General features: G+C 38.1%; 1 protein-coding gene and 1 pseudogene across 1 annotated transcript in view; both read left to right on the top strand.

Annotated features, from left to right (window-relative positions):
- Uprt (uracil phosphoribosyltransferase homolog) overlaps positions 1–20,048 on the top strand; it is a 29,621-nt gene extending 9,573 nt beyond the window's left edge. The window contains exons 3-7 of the mRNA XM_021627801.2: positions 4,803–4,872; positions 5,912–5,974; positions 9,357–9,518; positions 10,185–10,283; positions 13,866–20,048. Of these exons, the coding sequence (XP_021483476.1) occupies positions 4,803–4,872; positions 5,912–5,974; positions 9,357–9,518; positions 10,185–10,283; positions 13,866–13,972 (501 nt within the window). The 3' untranslated portion in view covers positions 13,973–20,048. The remainder of the gene's footprint in view (positions 1–4,802; positions 4,873–5,911; positions 5,975–9,356; positions 9,519–10,184; positions 10,284–13,865) is intronic.
- Positions 20,049–20,906: 858 nt separating this feature from the next.
- LOC110544666 (large ribosomal subunit protein uL16-like) lies at positions 20,907–21,324 on the top strand (annotated as a pseudogene).
- The last annotated feature ends 252 nt before the right edge of the window (positions 21,325–21,576 follow it).

Here is a 21,576-nt window from a genome sequence, read left to right as displayed (position 1 = left end):
TTTTTTTGTTGTAGAGCATTCTGGGGTTGAGAGATTTCACTTAGTAACTATCATCTTGATACGCTTCTTTCCAGTACAGCTTTAAAGAACTGCTTCACTCCCTTTTACCCCAAAGCATTGCCTATGAATCCATCCCTTGTCATTCTTAGATGGATCTTGGCAGTCTGGTTCTTAGCAACTCAAAATGTCTCATCTTAGGGCACTGAATTGAAGCACTTAGAAGAAAACTAAATATGTTCTGAGACCTAGCATTTACCCTTGTGGTATCAGCTAAGATGCAAAAAGTAGTCTTTTTTGTGTGATTTACAGTATGAGTTGCATTTGTTTTGTTTCTGCCCTGTGGTGTAGTCACAATTTTAAATTCTAAGTTGGGCTGTCTACCCTTCTTCAAGGGCATTCTATGAAATCCTGACTAAACCCAATCTTTACATAGTCAGTGAGATCTCCTATGATCTCAGGCCAGATTGCTTTGCTACAGTTTTTCATTCTTGTGCTGATACCTAAGTGTGCTCCATTCTTAGAATGAAATTGACAATTAGTTGCTATGACTAATACTCTTCATTAATGAAAATAAACACTGGGCACACATGAGGTTGTGTGCTAGACTATTTTGGGAGGGAGGAGGTAAAACAGGAATATAGATATGGTCCTTGCTCTTGTGGAATTTGCAATCTTAAATGTTGCCCATACTTAGATTAAGAAAGAAATGTGGCTTATTAACCTTGTAGATATAATCAGCTCATTGAAAATAGTTCTAAAAGGAAATGTGAGGAAAAGGCATCAAACTTTTCATTTTGATTTTTTTTTCTGGAGCATGTATTCTAAAAGACTTTAGACAGCTCTGCAGTCTTTTTGAGAGACCCAATGCAATTTAAACTAATTTTGTCTTTCGTGGAGAGTAATAGCTGCTGGTAAGAGCAGAAGGGATATGGTTGACGTTCCTGGGGTAGTAGCCATTGTCTATCAGGTTTTCTTCTGTGTGTGTATGTGTACATTTGTGGAGGTACATATGTGTGTGCTTGCAGGTAGAAGTCAGAGGTCAACCTTGGGTGTGGAGGCCAGAGATCAGTCTTGGTTGCCTCTCAAGAGCCATCTACCTTACCTTTTTTTTTTTTTTTGATGTTTGAATTATTACTATTTTTTTGTGCTTTTTTTAAATTTAGTTTTATTTATTATTACTTTTTTTAAAATTTTTCATCAGTCACACTTTATTCATTCTGCATCCCCCCATAAGCCCCTCCCTCCTCCCCTCCCAATCCCACCCTCCCTCCTCCCTCTGCTTGCATGCCACTCCTCAAGTCCACTAATAGGGGAGGTTCTCCTCTCCTTTCTGATCTTAGTCTGTCAGTTCACATCAAAAGTGGCTGCATTGTCCTCTACTATGGCCTGGTAAGGCTGCTCTTTTTACTTTTTTAGATAAGGTTTTGAACTGGCATCTAGAGGTCCTCAGTTAGGCTGAATGTCCATCAAGCCCTCCAGATACCCTCTTGTCACTAGAGTTATGAAGTGTATGCTACCAGTTGGATTTTTTTATGTGGATTATAGATACTGAACCTAGGTCTAAATGTTTACAAGGCAAATACTTACCTCCAATCAGCTTTCTTTTATGTGTTCAGCAAAAATATATAAACAATAAATAAACAAATAAACAAACAACAAATAACAACAAAATGTTATTATTAGTTACAGTTTATTAACTTTGTATCCCAGCTATATCCCATTCCCTCATTCCTTCCCAACCTCTCCCTCCCTCCCTCATCTCCTCCCTGCCCCTTTCCAAGTCCACTGATTGGGGAGGATCTCCTCCACTTTCATCTGACCCTATTTTATCAGTTCTCTTCAGGACTGGCTGCAAAGTCCTCCTCTGTGGCCTAGCAGGACTGTTCCTCCCTTGAGAGAAACTTCTACTTTAATGACAGGAGTTTCTGTTCTCTGATGTAAAATTGTTCATCTTTTCTTTCCTTTATGCCTTCTTTCTTTCCATTTTTGAGACAATGTCTCCTTTTTTTTTTTTTCAGAATGGTCTCAAAATTCTTGGTTCAAGCATTCCTCCTGCCTCAGCTTCCCGAGTAGCTGGGATGACAAGGCTAATGGCAGATGCATCTATCTCTTTGTTGTTGTTATTATAGAAAGTAGGAGTCAAGTCCATGGATGTTTTAAAATGCTTCTTTGAAATAACATGTATTATATATTAGCCAAATGAGATATGTGGCATACTTCCTAGAAGGGAATGGTCATTTGGACTTCTCCGTTCTTTATAGTTGGCTTTGAAGGGCCACTGATGAAGTGTGGTTGTATTTGTGTGTGTGTGTGTGGGGGGGGGTTCTGTTATGATTGTGGTAGCAACTACAGCTGTTTATATTTTTATTATTAAGGGTTTCTAGTATACCATCTCCTCAACACAAGGGTCTCATGAGAGTGAGCAATTGATGTTATTCTGAGTTTGTCAGGAGTTGCTTCCTGTAATTCTTCACATTTTAATTATTTTTTTGGGAGAGTGATGAAGATTGCTGTACCACTGAGCTACACCCCACCCCTTAAAAGGATTTTAGTCATTTCTTCTAGTTTTATGCTCTCCTCTAACTTAGACACACTAATCTCCACACCTGGGTTTATATATATTTTATTTATTCTTTGAAAAATTTATACATATATACAGTGTATTTTGATTATATAATCCCCTCCAAATCATCAGATTCTTCCACCCAACTTCATATCCTCTTTTTTTCATAGCCTACTGAGTCTAATTTATGCTGTCCAGATGTACCTGGGTATGAAGCTATTTACTGGGGTATGGTCAACCTTTCAGGGGGCCACGCCTCTAAAGAAAACTGACTCTTCCTCCTTCAGAAAACGGATCAAGTGCCACTAACTTCTCACTCAGAGATATGGCCTATGAGCTCCTCCCCCTTGTATGGGAGTGTTAATTGGCTTGGTCTTGTGCAAGCAAACACAGCTGCTGTGAGCTCATGTGTGCAATAGTCACGAGTACGGCGGCCCTGCCACGTCCAGAAAAAAATATTTCACAGCAGTTCTCTTCAACCTTTGCCTCTTACATACATGATAATTTCTGTCCCACAGTTTCAAAGGATGGGGCAGGAAACAAGGCTCTTTTAAGGTATGTCACTAGAGGAAGGAGATAGGGGCAGTACAAAGAAAAAAATCATCCCTGTAAATTGTCTTCTAAACAAACATAAATAGGCAAGGAAGATTGTAGATATCTGTGAGGGTGCTCTTGCATACACCATTCAAAAGATTTCTGGGCCCATTCTCTGATTCTTCAGGCGGAGAAAGTGATGAGGCATTTTCAAGTGATCCTTTTAATGGCAGCAGGGTGATATGTTGTGATGACAGAGAATGAAGCATTGTACCTCTTCCTGCTGTTCCTGATTCTCAATCATTAATGTTGTATTGATTGGAGAAAATGTGCACTACAGGCTCAGCGCTGTCTCTGTTATGGTGGGCTCTGGCTGCTCATATCTCACTGTGAGAAGCTGTTTTCAGTAGTTTTTACTGATTCTTTCTTCTGTCTCACATATTTTTAGTTAAAATTTTATTTTTTATATATTAATTACAGTTTATCCATTTTGTATCCCAGCTGTATCCCCTGCCCTCATTCCCTCCCCATCCCACACTACCTCCCTCATCTCCTCCCATGCTCCTTTCCATGTCCACTGATAGGGGAGGTCCTCCTCCTGTTCCATCTGATCCTAGCTTATAAGGTCTGATTAGGACTGGTTGCATTGTCCTCCTCTGTAGCCTGGCAAGGCTGCTTCCCCCTCAGGTGGAGGGGATCAGAGAACCAGCCACTGGGTTCATGTCAGAGACAGTCCCTGTTCCCCTTATTAGGGCACATACTTGGATACTGAGTTGCCATGGGCTACATCTGAGCAGGGGTTCTAGGTTATCTTTATGCATGGTCCTTGGTTGGAGTATCAGTCTCAGAAAAGTCCCCTGTGCCCAGATTTTTTGGTTCTGTTGCTCTCCTTGTGGAGCTCTAGTCTTCTCCAGGTCTTACTATCTCTCCCTTCTTTCCTAAGATTGCCTGTATTCTGCCCAAAGTTTGGTTATGAGTCTCAGCATCTGCTTTGATACACTGCTGGGTAGAGTCTTTCAGAGGCCCTCTGTGGTAGGCTCCTGTCCTGTTCCCTGTTTTCTCCTTCTTCCCATGTCCATCCCATTTGTCTTTCTGAGTGAGGATTGATCATCTTACCCAGGATCTTCCTTCTTGCTTAGCTTCTTTAGGTGTACAGATTTTAGTATGTTTATCCTATATTATATGTCTAATATCCACTTAGAAGTGAGTATATACTGTGTGTGTCTTTCTGGCTTCTGGGATACCTCACTTAGTATGATCTTTTCTAGATCCCACCATGGCACACTTACACAATGGAATACTACTCAGCTATTAAAAACAAGGCCTTTTAGGCTTTGTTTGCATTATGATGGACTTTTGTTAAAAATGAATTCAAATTCATGTTCAAATTTCAAAGATCTCAAAAGTACTAAGCAAGGCAGAAAAAGTCCAAGGAGACACTTTCCACAGTAACTCATAACTTTATTACCAACAATGAAGTTTTGTACCTCTCATGTTCTTTACTGAAATAGAGTGCATACTGGAGCCCTTTAGTGACAGTCACATGTCATATGAAGGTTGGATTCTTAGCAACAAGCAGCCTGGCATTTAGATCTGTCCCTGCAGTTAAGGACAGATCCCACCTCCATAACCCTCAGCTTCTAAGTCTAAAAGCTAACAGGATTCTCTGCAGGTCATCAACTTATTTTTTTCTTTGACTTTCTAGATCAGACTTGTTGTAGAAGAGGGCTTGAATCAGCTGCCATATAAAGAATGCATGGTGACCACTCCGACAGGTAACCAGGACTTCTAGTCTCAAATTTTCCTCAAAAATTCTGAGTTAGAGTGGGAGGAGGGAGAAAAAAATGGAAGGAAGACATTCTGTGTAATATCAGTGTGAAAAAAAAATGAGCTTATATATAGCTGTTTTTAAAAAAAAATTAAAAACTGAGAGTTTTAGAAATCCATATAGATGACTTTTTGTTAATGGCTTGCTTGTCAATTCAAGTTAAAGGTTATTACATGCTCTTCAGCATGCAGATGTTGCTTTTGATGGTAGCCCATGGGGACCAGAGTTAAGAATTGCTGGCAGCTTATCTTCATCTCTGTGGGGAAGCTGCTGGTGCTAACAAATGCAGGAAACTGGCTTGGCATAGAAACTTCAGGTTAGGAAAAAGAAGAGATGTGAAAAAGAAAAGGAAAAGGAAAAATAAGATTTGGAGAAGGTATTTTGTTCTAATAAAAAAATAGCATACAATCCTTCTTTCAGATATTTGAAATTCTGACTTTTTAAAATAAATGATGGAAAACTCTTCTTTTAAGAGGGCTGACTATGAACAATTGAAGGCTGAGCTTGTTACATCATAATTGACACAAGTCAGTATGAGACCAAGTTTTGAGTAGCTTGATAAGTACTTCAGCCTTTCTTCTGCTTTTTAGGCAGAATGAAGGCTCATAAAAAGGGATGGAATGAGGAGACTTTCTGCTGTAGCTCTCAGTGGGGCCCTGGGTTTAATTGACAGGGTATCTAGAATTCATGGACTGCAGTGAATCTCCTTTGAATTCAATTTAGAGGGTGTGTATGTGAATATTTTTCTGTAATAAGTCCTATTCCAATTTGATGAAGTCCTTCTTTCCCAATTTTTATCACAGGCTTTAAGGAATTAGGAAATAACTATGAAAAATCATGACTCATTACTTTTACAAGAAACCCGAGGTGTTATACAATGTGTCTAGAAGACAAGGGTTGCTTTGTATTCATGTGCTTTGAACCTTATAGAATATGCACATTGCTCCAATGATAAAGGATCTATTTTTCATTTTATTTCCCAACAGGCCACAAGTATGATGGAGTGAAATTTGAGAAAGGAAATTGTGGGGTCAGCATAATGAGAAGTGGTAGGTTTGCATGTATATGATTTTGTTTCTTTGCATGAGTGGAAATGGTTGCTCTTTCCTGGGAGAGAGGCGGGTGGCCTTGTCATAATTGCAACCTGCCTTTTCTTAAGTCTCACCACCTGTGTTGCCTGTTCTCATGGTGCCTTGGAGTCATGGCACATTTGCTGCTAAGTTTAGCTAATTATAATTGCAGGCATCTTCCCTAGTGCCCTGCTCCCACGAGCAAGCCAGCTTCTTAAAAGACTCAAAGGCAAACTCTCCTCCATTCCTGGTGGGAGTGAAAACTTGTACAAACACTGGAAATCAATCCGGTGTTTTCTCAGAAAAGTGGGAATAGCACTATATCCAAAAGATACTCTACCATTCAATAAGGACATTTGCTCAACTACGTTCATAGAAGCTTTATTTGTAATAGCCAGAATCTGAAAACAACCTAGATGTCCCTCAGTGGAGGAATGGATACAGAAATTGTGGTATACCTACACAATGGGATATTACTCAGCTGTTAAAAACAAGGAAATCATGAAATTTGCAGGCAAATGGATGGAACTAGAAGAGATCACCCTGAGTAAGGTAACCCAGAAACAGAAAGACAGGCATTATATATACTCACTAATAAGTGAATATTAACCATATAATATAGGACAGCCATCTACAGACCTAAAGAAGGTAAACACTAAGGAGGACCCTAGGAAGGATGCTCAAATCTCATTCAGAATATCAAGGAAGATAGATAGCAGAAGTGGTGGAAGAGAGGAAACAGGATGGGAGTCTACTATAGAGGGTCCTCTGAAAGGATTCACCCAACAGCAGGTTGAAGCAGATGCTGAGACTCAGGAACAAACTGGGCAGAGTGCAGGGAGTCTTATAGAGGAAGAGAGGGTTGGGATTAGATGGATGGGACAGGAGCCCCACAAGGAGACAAACAAAACTGAAATATCTGAGCACAGGGGGTCCTGAAGGGACTGATGCACCAATGTAGGACCATGCATGGGGAAGACCTAGATACCCTGTTCAGATGTGGCCAATTGGCAGCTCAGTCTCCATGTGGATCTCTGAGGGAGGGAATCAGGGGCTGCCTCGACTGCTGTCTCGTCACTCACCCCTGATGATGCAGTCTTGCCAGGTTACGGAAGAAGAAGATCCACGCAGTCCTGATGAGTTAACAAGCTATGGGCAGATGGCAATAGTGGAGAACTCCCCCTTTCAGTGGACTAGGGGGAGGGGATGAGGAGAAGAGGGAAGAAAGGTGGGTCTGGGGGAGTTCAGGGAGGGTGCTTCAATCAGGATATAAAATGAATAAATTGTGAAGAAGAAAAGACTCAAAGGAGGGTGGGAGGATAGCAGGATGGGAGGACAGGATACTGCTGTCTTGGGTAGAACAGTTTGCAGACTGAAAAAAATGTGGCATAAATTACATTGGTTCTGAAGAACATTTGAATATCTGGCTAGAGAAAATGTATTCTCTGTTTTTATCTATGTTGTAGGTAACTATGCCAAAATATGGACAGAAAGACTTGCTTAATATTTAAAATTTTAAAGTCTATTAATATGTAACTATATAGGCAAAAGCACTTAGTTGTCATTAGCTCTAGGTATTTCTGCTTCTGGTCTTATACATTTCATATAGGTGCTTTGAGTCCAACTCATCACCCTAAATAACAACGTTTGCGCAGGAAAATGGCATTCCTGTGATAAGAACATGTACAGGGATGTTTTCTCTTCAGCAAACTGAATTTTTTTTTCTTTTTTGCACAAGAGCTGGAAGCCCCACTTGTTTTTCACTGGAAACTGATAGATTTTTAAACTATATAAACATGCATGTTTTCTCTAGCTCTTGTGTCTGTGAACAATTGAACACCTCAATTACAAAAGGAGCTTTGGGTTCTGTTTTTATAGGAAGATAGTGCTCAGCAATGACAGCATTCTCAGGATAGTTTTGTTCAGCACTTGAAGTTGTTGAACATATAGATACGCTTTCTTCTCAGCTCCTTCTTTGAGAATACCAGCTTGCTCCTTGTAACCTCTCTTGTGTACCAGATGATTCAGGGAGATAAAGGCCAACTTGAGAAGGGGGTTTTGGGTGTTTGTTTCTTTGCTTTGTCTTTTGTTTTGTTTTGTTTTTTTTTTTTTTTTTTGTGTGTGTGTGTGTGTTTTGATACTATAGTTTGAATCCAGAATCTTGCATGCAACGTGTGTATAACATATACACACTATTACCATCAAAATCCATGCCCAGCTTTGACATAGTTTTTATTCTTAAAAGCTACCTATTTTTTTGTATATTTTTAGAAGAAACTGTTTATATTAGCATTATACGCTAATACTCTAAAGTTTCCTCTTAAATGAAGAGTTAATTTAAGAAAATATTAAAATATTATGTAGATACCAGTACTGATAGAATTTCAAAGTAATGTAAAATATTGCATGAGAATGATTGACTTTTGGAAAATACTTCTTCAAAGATATCCAGACTCAGAAATAGGGAGAGGAGAAATAGGAGTGTAGGGAGAGGTCTCGGTGGTTAAATCGACTGCCACACAAGTGTGAGGAATGAAGTTTAAATAAGTGTGGCAGCCTGCTTGTTATTCCAGTACTCAAAAGGCTCAGGCAGGGGATCCCTGGAGCAAAATGGCTAGCCAGATTACTCACATCAGGAAGCCCTGGGTTCAACTGAGAGATCTTGGCTCAAAGAGTAAGATGGAGAGTGATTGAGGAAGACTTTTGAAGTAAACCTTGAGCTTCCAAATGCATGCTCACCTCATGTGCAGTTGCATACACATGTGTGCCTATACACATGCAAACATGTTCATATACATTACACACTCAGACACATAGAAATGCAGCTTCTATTGGGATGAGGATCGGGTGGGGTCTTTGGAGAAGAGAGAACACATGTTACTTTTCACTATTTACAATGAAGTCATTGTTGAACTAAATGATGAATCCTGGTGCTACCTTTATCCAAAGAAAAACCTTCTGCCTGCAGCCCCCACTCTTTCATGAATCTTTTATATTTTTGCCAGACAAAAGCGACAAATTTAGGTGGCTTAAGGTCTTTTTTAAAAAAATAATAAGTGGGAAAGTATCTCTGATGCTGAAGAAGCTCAAGGAATAACCCAGTCAAGCCTATACTAATGGTAGCATGACAGCTCCATAGCTTATAAGCCTACCTTATTGTGGTTTCATTGACCAGGCTTTCATTGAGCTCCTACTAAGAATAAAATATGACCATAGTAGAGAAAGAAGAATGCTTCTGCCTTGATAGTGCTCGTTTTGGTATTAGTAACAGTGAGAAACTTTACTTTAGCCTGTTCTTGGATTGGCACTCTATCTGCCACAACCCTGTTGCCTCTGATTTCTTTTCATTTCCTTCTTCAAGGTGAGGCAATGGAACAAGGTTTACGAGACTGCTGTCGATCCATACGAATTGGGAAGATCCTGATTCAGAGTGATGAGGAGACACAAAGGGCCAAAGTATACTATGCCAAGTTCCCCCCAGACATTTATCGCAGAAAAGTCCTTCTGATGTATCCAATTCTCAGTGAGTGGCTTGAGTTGCATTTGTAATCTTTTGTTAAGAGTTTAAATGCAAGTTAGTACGTACCTCCTACACACCCTTATATAAAAGGCAAAAACAGTTTCTAAATGTGTTTTCTCTGTTGGATTTGGAGCTGTCCTGGGCAGTTCGCTGGGAAATTTTTATTGTATAATAAGAGAATATACATTAATCAAACTTTGTTAGTCCCAAAGAATGCCTGTCTTGAAATGAACGGATCGAAGCAAAGGACCTACTGAAGCAAAATGTGTAGAACACAGAAAATGAACTGAAACATGTTCCATTTCTACCTTAATGAGCATGGCAGTGATTTTTCTCAAGGTTTTATCCTCTCTACAGGAAATTTTTCTCGTATTCTGTTCTTGTCCTTGTACTTTTTCATTTTATGGTATCCCAGGGAGGTGAGCAGGGGTGGTAGTGGTGATGTTAAATTTGGTATCTCAAGCAATAAATGAGTTTAGAACTTGTTGTACCTTTGATACTTATGTTGTGTCCATCGTTAAAAATAGCATTGACAAAGAGCAAACACTTTCAAAATGAAGTTTTTATTAGTTGTGTCTTATGTTAAGATTGCTGTATTACTCTTAATTCAAGAACATTTCAGTGTATATGTTAACACTCTTAATGGGTTTGGTTGTGTTTTTGTGTTAGGCACTGGAAATACTGTAATTGAAGCTGTAAAGGTTCTTATAGAGCATGGAGTTCAACCCAGTGTTATTATCCTACTCAGTCTCTTCTCCACCCCCCATGGTGAGTTTATTTAACTTATTTATTTTTCGAGACAGCCCTGGCTGTCCTGAAACTTGCTCTGTAGACCAGGCTGACCTCCAGAGTTTCATCTGCCTCTGCCTCCTGAGGGCTGGGATTAAAATTATCCACCCCATGGTGAGTTTTATGTGCAGCTATAATTTGAGCGCCAGATGAGATGAGTAAGGTTGTATCTTTCTAGCCTCTCATCCTTTGGAAAAGTAGAGCTGTATGTCCATATTAAATTTAAATCTAGTTTTGGTACTTATGACTTGTGTTTATCATCTCTAAGCTTAGCGATAATACTAAACCATTTTTTTGAGACAAGGTATAGTGTAGCACACTGTTCTTGAACTTCTAGACTCAGGTAATCTCATCTTTCCAAGTAACTGAGACCACAAGACATATATTGGTATATCTGTCTTGTTTCACACTCGTCTGATGTTTATTTTTTTATTTCTTTGTTTTATTTTATGTGTATGGTGTTTTGCCTGCATGTATATGTCTGTGTACCATGTACATGATAAATGCCCTCGGAGGCCACGAAAGGGTATTGGATCCCCTGGAACTGGAATTACAGATGGTTGTGAGCTGCCCTGTGGTTGCTGAGAATCAACCCAGGTCCTTTGATTGATCAGCCAGTGCTCTTAACCACTGACTTATCAATCTACTCATTCTGATGTTTAAATTCAAATGGGGACATAGTAATTACTTCATTGAAAAACAAAAAACTACAGTTGTTTTCCCATTTAGCCCAGTTTGGTTATGGCCCATAAATGGCTGAAGGCTTTCCCATCTGAACCTGAGAACAAAGGACTTATTACAGTATTGGAGAAATAATCTTTGCAATGAGAAGTGAAGATAAGATTTTTTTTTTAATTAAACAACTGCCTTAAGGACATACAAGGAAGTCATCCATACTTTGTTTCCTGCAAGAGATTATCCAAATTACGACTTTGGCTTTCTTTCCAAACAATCTAGGTCAATTAGGAATCCATGGTAAAAAAATAATTATAGAGGCATGTAAAATTTAGTTTTTAGGGTCTTCATCATAATTTGAAGTATAAGAAATAATGGAATGATGATACATGCTTATAATTCTAGCACTTGGGAGGCAGAGACAAGAGGATTAGTGCAAGTTCAAGGCCAGCCTGCCCTATATAGAGAACTTAACTATATAGCTAGACTCAGTCCCCAAAACAAGAACATAAAAGGAATTATATAGATGACTGATAATAAATGGGTATATGAGTCATATCTATTTAGAGTATATATTACATACCTTGCAAATGTGCTTTTCAAAAGCATTTAGTGTTATAAAAATATACATGGCAAATGTGAAAAAGCAGCATAAATAAGAATTTCATACTGTGAAGTACTTCACTTCTCTAATGTCTCAAGGACCTTTGTGGAGGAGATGGAAAGATCTTAAGAGCCAGAAATAGTGGATAACTTCAAGGAAACAGTTTTTTTTTTATGTTCATAGCAGCTTTTTTTTAAATTTTATTTTTTATATTAATTACAGTTTATTCACTTTGTATCCCAGCTGTAGCCTCCTCCTTCATCCCCCCAACCCCACCCCCTCCCTCCCTCATCTCCTCCCATGCTTCTCTCTAAGTCCACTGATAGGGGAGGTCCTCCTCCCCTTCCACCTGACCCTAGCCTATCAGGTCTCACCAAGACTGGCTCCATTGTCTTCCTCTATGGCCTAGCAAGGCTGCTATCCCCTCAGGGGGAGATGATCAAAGAGTCAGCCACTGAGTTCATGTCAGAGACAGCCTCTGTTCCCCTTACTAGGGAACCCACTTAGATACTGAGCTTTCATGGGCTACATCTATGCAGGGGTTCTAGATTATCTCTATGGATAGTCCTTGGTTGGAGAGTCAGTCTCAGAAAAGACTGTATTTTTTTTGGTTCTATTGCTCTTTTTGTGGAGTCCTGTCCCCTCCAGGTCTTTCTATCTTCCCTTTTTCTAAGAAGATTCCCTATACTCTGCCAAAAGAGATGGCTCAGCCATTAAAAGCTAGGCTCACAACCATAAATATAGAAGTTGTTTGTTTGTTTGTTTGATTGTTTAGACAGAACAGTTCCACATATGAACTTGTAGAGGATGTGACAGTCTCCATCAGATATGTACAGGCTCAAGCCAGATAAAATACCAGCGTGGAGGGAGGAAAAGCAGACACATAGTCCCACCACTAGTTGAGAAGCTGCTGGCATTTGATAACTGCTGGGAGAGGGCAAGTCAGTTTTTTTGAATGGTTTGTCCCCTGGTAAGCCAACACACAGGAGGAGTTGGGTGACAGAGACTGGCCTTGATGGTTTGAGGGAGGAGGAGGAAAAGAGAAAACACAAACATACATAAAGTTTGGTGGGTAGGGAGTAGAGAGGAGGTATGGATAGGATCAAAATATATTGTATGAAATTCTCAAGGAATTAATACATATATAAAGAAACATTGTAAAATGTTATCAGTAAGTTTAGAGACACGTTATAACACTAACTACTAAAAGCAGACTTGGTTTTAACCTAAAACAGAATCAATTTGACCTCCACATGAGTGGGTAGGATGATACACAGTGCTATTTCAATTTTGCTTTCAAAATGCACACAAAGTACCAATAATGGTTATTTTAGGGTATGATTCTAAATGACTTTCATTTTTAAGCTTTTTTTTTGGGGGGGTGTTTAGGGGGGATACTTTCTAAGCATTCCTCAATGAATTGATATTTGTTTCCTAATTGAAAGAGAAATAGATGGCTTCTGTAGCTGAGCGTTCCTGCCTTTCCAACTATTCCAGGTTTTAGGCAAACCAGGAGAAGCCACAGCATATGTATTAGAAAGGCTATTCTCAATATCTTATGCCTATTGGATTACTTTGTTCTTTTGAAACTTAAATGTTACATGTAAATGAAATTTAAATACTAGTGGTGACAAAGGGTGATTTGCTTGATTGTTCATTGTACATAGCACTGGTGACATTGAAAACATTAAGGTAATCCAGTTATTATCCTCCTGGCAAAAGAAAAATAATCTCTTCTGTTATAACTGTATTAATTGGAACAGTGTATCATTGTTTGGCATTAAACCTGAAAAATCCACATTGTATAGCAGATTTCAAAGTGGCATTTTGGTTTGGGGTCCCAGCCAGTCCACATCCCCTGATTGTCCCCCTCACATAAAGCTACAGTCCTTATTTCTAAACAACTAGCATTCTCTGACACACCAAAAACACCTTTGTGTTTGTTTCATGTTATTGCAGTTGGAAAACTTTCATTTCATGTGATTTTCCTTTTAGGAATTGCTATATTACTTGATTTAGGCCAAAACTGGTATAACTGAATAATTTGAATTTAAAACCATATTATTGAGTGGGCAGGGACATGGTCTGAACTATTAGCAAAATTTTTCAGATAACAGACATTATATAAAGAGATTAAACATTCCTAACTCAGGATCTAAAGACGATTGTTCCTTGTTTTCTGCCAGTGTTAAGTCTGGAGACAGTGATTATAAAATTTGTACATTTTAACTAGTATTACCAAAAAATATTGCAACATTAATAATTTTTTTTATTTTTTAAAGGTGCCAAATCAATCATTCAAGAATTTCCAGAGATCACAATTTTAACTACTGAAGTTCATCCTGTTGCACCTACACATTTTGGACAGAAATACTTTGGAACAGACTAAGTTATTACAGGAAAATGAAATAATTTGCATAATATTATGGTTGTGAATGGATTTCATATTTGTTTTTACTAATTTGGGAAGTAATGGAGAAATGCATTAAGAATGCCTTTTAACATTGCAAATAGGTGTGGCAACAAGAAATATTGGAAGTCTATTTGTTTGATTTGGTCATTTCTTCACATGTGGTACCAACTTCAACAATGAAGCACACAGTGCTTAGAAAAGATGGAAGTTGTAATCATATGCTAATTGAAGTCACTGAACCCTTACTCAGTGCATGGAACTTGTGGCCCTCTTGGTTTCGAGGTTGCTTGCCGCCGGAAAGGAAACCCAAACACTGCAGTTTAAATTTTCTTTACTGTGCTTTTAGCTAGAGAGTGGTTTCCTGTGTGTGGCTTTTGCCTCGCTCCATACTCTATACTTTCTTGTACTATGTATGCAGGGATCTTGGAGAAGAGAGAACAAAAGAATATCCTAGAATTTTATATTGCTATTTATGTTCTTGCTTAATTTGCAGACCCAGGGTATCTGCTTAACTCTTTCAGCTAAGCTGATGTGTTCCTCCTGGCTCGTTTCCTCAACTGGGGATTAGCCACAGGCGCCTGCTCAAACTGTAATACAGGAGATGCAGGACCTTTTCAGTAACTGAATCTGTAACACGACTCTACAGAGACTGAACCAAAGATGCCTGATGATGATGAGAGAGCTAAATCAGCCCTCTACAGGGAAATTGGTGGGGGTTTTTCTAGTGTGTCGGGGGAAGTGGAGGCTTTGCTGCATTTCATGGCCAATAAGTAAATCAGATTTACTTATTTACTTCTACTAGTTGCTTTTGGTTTGGAACTTAGTTATTCTGCATGTTTTTTTTTTAACTAGTAGTAAAGTAGAGAAAACATATGTTCATTAAAACATATAGTTTGTATGTGCTCATTTAAGCTTCTGAAAGAGAGATAAACAATCTTATAATCTTTGCACTTTTGAAATGTGCTTATAAAACCGTGATCCCATTTTACAGTGATATTAAAACTTCTGTGGTGGCTGGATGATTGATTGTTTACACTCTCATGGACACACAGACAGCTATTGTGGACTCTTAAAAAGCATAAGAAATAACAGAAGATAATTTCTTAGAAAGTACTAAAGCTGAAAAGATAAGTAAAGGCTTATTTTTTTTTTTCCTAATTTGTTTGAGAAATAATAGAGAAAATACGTTAGGAATGCCTTTTAACATTGGAAGTAGGTGTGGCAATAGGAAATACTGGAAGTTTATTTGTTTGACTTGGTCATTTCTTCACATGTAGTACCAACTTCAATAATGAAGCACACAGTGCTTAGAAAAGATGATGTCCTTGAGAGAAGAAAGCAACCTGGAGTAAATGGAGTGGATTTTACCCTATTATGCCACCCTGCTAAGGTTCACTGTACTTGTATTTTTGTTGTTGTTGTTTGAGACAGGGCTTCTCTGTGCAGACCTGGCTATCTTGGAACTTGCTCTGTAGATCAGGCTAGCCTCCAAATCAGGGATCCACCAGCCTCTGTCTCCCATGGGCTGGGATTAAAGGTGTGCTGAAATGTATATTTACATGTGTTAGTTAGGTGTCCTAGGAATGATGTGAGTAGCAAATTCAGACAGACCAGATCTGTTTATTGCAATGAATTAGTTGGAAAGATGATGTTCACTAATCTGGGTGTGGTAGTAAGCTAGTTTGAAGCTAGCTTAAATAACTGAGCCAGGCTTGTCTCAAAGATTTGCCTGCCAACCTATGGATTGCTGTGACTGAATTGAATTGGTGCTTGTTTGGGCTTCAGTATTTTATTTGAATTGATTTTCCAGAACATAGGATAATGTCATATTCAATGATAGGTATTAAACCACATTTCAAGCAAATTATTTTTTTAATTATGTATTGTAGGCTAAATTTGAACTTGTTGTGTAGTCAGTTCTGACCTTGAACTCCTGATCTTACTGTTCCCATTAGTGAAAGCTTATAGCCAGCATGCCCATCTTAAACAAATTCTTTTTATATCATTAACCATTGAGATTCACATATCTGTTGCTTTTCAGCAAGAAACAGGATTAAAAGTTAACTACATTTGATTCCCACATAGGAAGCTTAGTATAAACAGTAGGAATTATTCAATAAGGTCATTCTCCATTGGTATTTGTACCCTACACTCCTGCGGTTGTAACTCTGGTCTCTGAATTTTGGGATGTTTTAGCAAACACATTCTTAACTTGCAGGGGCTAATCACATGCAGAACTCTATTTTCTAAAGTCAACATAAGATTAACAGACTACTGAAAGTAAGATTGACTTTAGTGACATGAACTTCAGAGCAGTATAAATTGTGTGGGTTCTTTATTGAAGAATAAAGGCTACAGCAAAATGACATGCAAATAACACATAGCAGGGATTCTCAACATATGACATGTATCATAATTACTTAGAGAGCCACAGATTGGTGGACCCCACCCCTACGGTTTCTGACTCAATATCTTGATATCTAACATTGCTTCTAGGCATTTAATGATGTAAAGCTTCCTATAAGGATTTATCTGAATTTGCTACATTTTTATTTTAATTCAGACCAGATTTTTTTTTCATTTTCTTTATTTCTTCAATCCAGGGTCATTTAGAAGCATCAACTAATTGCAAATATTGATACCATTTGCCATATTTCTCTGATGTCACTTGCTAATGTAATTCCATTATGGTCAGAGAATATAATTATTATTGTTTGAATCCTTTTAATTGATGAGGCTTTTGACATAGTATTCTGTTCATAAACTATTGTCATTTGATAAGTCTACTTCCTACCAACATGTTTACATGGCATGTATGCATGTCCTGTGTTGTTTGCTATGGATTTCAAGTTAAGTTGGTTGATAATGCTGTTCAGGCCTTCTACTTCATTGACTTTTCTTTCCTCTTGTTCTACTGAAGAATGTTGAAAGCTCAGACTACGTGTTGTATTTGTTTCTTCTTTCAATTCAATGAAAATTTTGCTTCATGTACTTGGAGCACTCCTGGTAGGTAAATAGACGGCTAAGATTGTTGTAGTGTCTTGATGACATAACCCTTTGCTGCTCTGAAATTCTCCATTCGGTACCTGTTAATGCTCTTTGTGCTGAAATGTGTTCTAGTTGATGATAATGACAATTCGAGCTTTCTTTTGAATAACTTTACTTTTAACATGCTCATGTTTTAATGTGAATTTCTTATAGGCACCTTTCGGGCTGTGTCTTGCTTTTTTTTTTTTTTTAATCCAGTTTGACAGTGTCTGCCTTTTGTTGCACCTTTTGGATAATTACCATTTCATGTAATTGACACGATTGGTTTTAGATCTACCATCTTGCTGTTTGCCTTCTACTTATTCTTTATGATTCTAGTTTATGTCCTGATGACATTTGTGTCATTTCTTTCTATTAATTCCATCTCCAGGACGTTGGCTCAGTTTTTTCTCCTCTCTCTTTTTGAGACAGGGTCTCTGTTATGTGGCTCTAGCTCTTCTGAAGCTTACTGTGTAGACCAGGTGTTCTTGAACTCATAGCATTCTCACTAAAGGCCTGTACCACCATACTTAGCCAGCCCAGTCTCCTTTAAAGGAATACTGTTGTATTTTTCTGAGCATTTACATTTAATAGAGCAGATTAATTATAGAAATAATAGCATGAGTATATTCAACATTTGGAGGATTCCATGCAAAATATAGACTTGAAGCAGTTAATCCATTTTATAAAGACATTATATACACTTCAATATTTTCTATTAATCTGATTATTTCTCTCTTGTCTTCCATTTTTTGAAATTTATGAACTTGATAAACTTTCGGCTCATATGAAACTGCTTATATTATTTTGCTAACTACTTCTAGCTTCTCCCTTCAGGCATTTTCCATTGATATCACATCTTGACGAAGCTTAAATTAAATGGGTCAATGTGTATAATCATCAGTGCATTCTGTGACCTGTTTAACATACTTGAATCACACCAGCAATGGTCACCTTCCATCATATCACACAGGGATAGCATAATTGTTGTATTCCACAGGTAACTAACATAACAATTACCCTTTCCCCCAAATAATTGGCTCTTGACCACGTGCCAGATATTCTTAGGGAAAGGTGATGTCATATTGAGCAGGATTTGTTTATGTTCAGGTTCCAAGTGAGTATATTTGTTTGTTTGAGCTGTTGTAACAAAACACCAGATTGGGTGGGATTTTGTTTTTGTGTTTTGGCTTTTTCAAGACAGGGTTTCTCTGCTTAACAGTCCTGGCCATCCTGGAACTCACTTTGTAGACCTTGTTTGGCTTGAACTCACAGAGATCTGCCTGCCTCTACCTCCCTGGTGCTGGGATTAAAACTGTTTACCCCCATTGCCAGGCTTCGACTTGGGTGGCTTTAACAACAGAAATCGTTCTGGCGGTCATAGGTCTAAGATCAAAGAGTTGATAGGTTTGTGTTTTTCAGAGCCTTCTCTTTGACTTGACTTTCCATGGTCTTTCCCATATGTATATCCTTGGTGTTCCTTTGTATGTTCAGATTTTCTGTTCCTATGACCATAGTCAGATTTTTAATAGGAATTTTATTAATGACCTTGTTTTAATGAAATCACTTCCTTAAAAGCTCTAGCTCAAGTATAGTCACATTCTTAGGTACTGAGGGTCAGCAGTTCAGTATGGATTGAGGAGGCACATAGTTGTAATGACATGATTGTAATGATAAAACTTTTGTCAGTCCACACATTTTTTTTCCACTGAGACTGTTTTAATACGTGTCATGTGATAGTGCCTGTTTTTTTTTTTTTTTTCTTAATTATTATTACTTTTTTCTTTTAAAGATAGCATTTCTCTACATAGTCCTGGCTAGGCTGGTGCTCACTGATATCCACCCTTCTCTGCCTCCCAAGTGTTGAGATTAAAGGTGTGAGCTATCACTCCTGGAAGGACTGGTATCTTATGGAAAATCCAAGGGTGTAGTTAAGAATTATTTCTACTTCTGTGAAATCAGGTGTAACTTCCTTTGCTCTGTACTTGAGAGCAGGCAGTGCATATTAATGTAATATTTTTACCTTCAGAGAAGTTTTAAGTTTGGAGGTTTATAGGAATTCCACAAGTGTTGATGTGTCATTGCCTATAATCAAGGGCTATTGATTCATATCTGGGTTAGGCTCCAACTGTTTTAAATTGGTCTAAAGACACTATTTGTTCATGATATAAGCCTTTGTCCATCTGTGAGTCCTAACATTGTCTAGCTTCATTCAAGGAATCCGCCGTCCCAGGTTGCTAAAGCCTTACTGTCTTTCCGGGCTGATTCCTTTTGTTTTCCTGTCTTCTAGAAGAGTGACCCTTCTACTAGTCTGATCTACTTAACTCGCCATTTTCTTCTGAATTCCATTCATTTAAAGGGAATTCCTCTTGCTCTAGCAGTCATACTACTTAGTATGTAAGCAGAGAGAATGAAATTGTCATGCCATGTTCATTGAAGCAGTATTTTCAATAATTAAGAAATAGAAACAGCCAAAGTATACATGATAAATGTATAAAGAAAATATGGTACATTTAGACAATAGGATACTATTCAGTCATGCAAAGGAATAAAATTCTGTCATTTGTGATAAAATTGGATGGAACTGGAGATTATGTTAAGTGAGTGAAACAAGGCAGCCACAGATAAACATATGCTGTATGATTTCTCTGTGTATGGAAACTGGTGACAACTGACCTCATACAAATTGAGAGTGGAACAGTTATTACCAAAAGGCTGGGGAGGTACGGATGAATGGGAAACAGTTGAACAAGGGTCACTAAATCATGGATACTCACATAGGAGAAACTTCTGTTGTGTTATTGCACAGTAGTGTTTCTGTAGATCACCATTAATGTACTATGCATAAAAATTAGGAGAGAATATTTTAAGTTTTTACTATGAAGACGTCATAATGAAGAAGAGATAAACATTTAAAAATTATACATGTGTACATGTCCTGAAATATTATATGGTATCACATTAATATGTACAAATTTTGTTTTTAATGGATCACTTAAAATAAATTCAAACATGAAAATAACAACCCAGTTTGTCTTTCTTTGTTTCGTCTCCTCCTCCTCTTCTTCTTCTTCTTCTTTGAGAAAAAGTCTTACTCTGGAGCCAGTACTGCCCTTGCACTCACTATTCAGCCTAGGCTAACACAACAATCCTTCCACCTGAGCTTTCCATGTGCTAGGCTTTATTGGCATGAGCCACCACACTTAGCTGTTTGTCTTTTTTTTTTAATTAAAACTATATTTAATAATGTCAAAATAAGAAATTCAAAATAATATATCTAATAAAAAATGCACCATACATAAAAATGTTTTTAAAATTACAATACATTGTTCAACGTAAAGAAATCTTTTTTTTAAAACAATATAATCAATTTTATTTTTTTTCTAAAAAAGAATTTATGTTTATTTAATACATTACAAGTAAAAATGAGGTTTCTTGTTTTTTTTTTCTCTTTTTCCATAATTTTATTTTTCTCATTAGTTACATTTTGTTAATTCTGTATCCCAGCTGTATCCCTCATTCCCTCCCCAATCCCACCCTCCGTCCCTCATCTCCTCCCTGCCCTTTTCCAAGTCCACTAATAGGGGAGGACCTCCTCCCCTTTCATATGACTCCCTTTTGTCAGGTATTTTCAAGACTGGCTTTTGATGCCTAAACTGGTACCTATTTCCTCACATAGCTTTCTTTTGTTCTGTGGACCAATGATCTACCAGGCATGTTGTTACCATTGTAATTGCCTTGACAGAATTAGAAAACGTGTTTTGTACAAAAGGATGTTAGGTCTTAATACTAAATTTATGTGATGTTAGTCATGTTGAGAAATAACTTATTCTCTCTCTTTCTCACTTTTTTTTGACATACCACCCAAGAACCTCTTGTCATCATGAGCCACTGTTATCTAGCCTGGTGTTATTAGTATTGTAAGAACAAGTAATACTTAAGAGTCTCACTTCTGAAAACCTATCCCTGTTGCTAAGATCTTTGACCTGGAACACAAGAAGGCACAAGTTGATAAATTCCCATTTTGTATTCATATGGCGTCAGATAAATATGAGCATCTCTCCTCTGAAGGCCTGGAAGGCTACCCATACTTGTGCCAAGAGATACATGCTAAAGAGTTGTGGCAAAGATGGCTTTCATATCCAAGTGAGGCTCCACCATTTTCATGTCATGTTGTCCTGTGGTGGGCCTGACAGGCTACACATAGGTATGCTTATGCCTTTGGGAAGCCCCAGGGTTCACACTGGCCAGGTCATCATGTCCATCCACACCAAGCTGCAGAATAAGGAGCATGTGATTGAGGCTCTGAATAAAGGCAAGTTCAAGTTCCCTAGCTTCTGGAGCCCACCGGCAGAGTCAAAGAGTACCTGAATGGAGAGTGAGGATTGACATATTTTTTTTTTCTTGTTAGTTCTTTTTTTTTTAATTTTATTTTTTTCTTATTAGTTACATTTTATTAACTCTGTATCCCAGCCGTGTCCCGCTCCCTCATTTCCTCCCAATCCCATCCTCCCTCCCTCATCTCCTCCCTGCCCCTTTCCAAGTCCACTGAT

This window comes from Meriones unguiculatus, chromosome X (assembly GCF_030254825.1).
Source record: "Meriones unguiculatus strain TT.TT164.6M chromosome X, Bangor_MerUng_6.1, whole genome shotgun sequence".
NCBI lineage: Eukaryota > Metazoa > Chordata > Mammalia > Rodentia > Muridae > Meriones > Meriones unguiculatus.
Note: the sequence above shows the minus strand (reverse complement) of the source record. Positions and strands in the feature narration are given on the sequence as shown.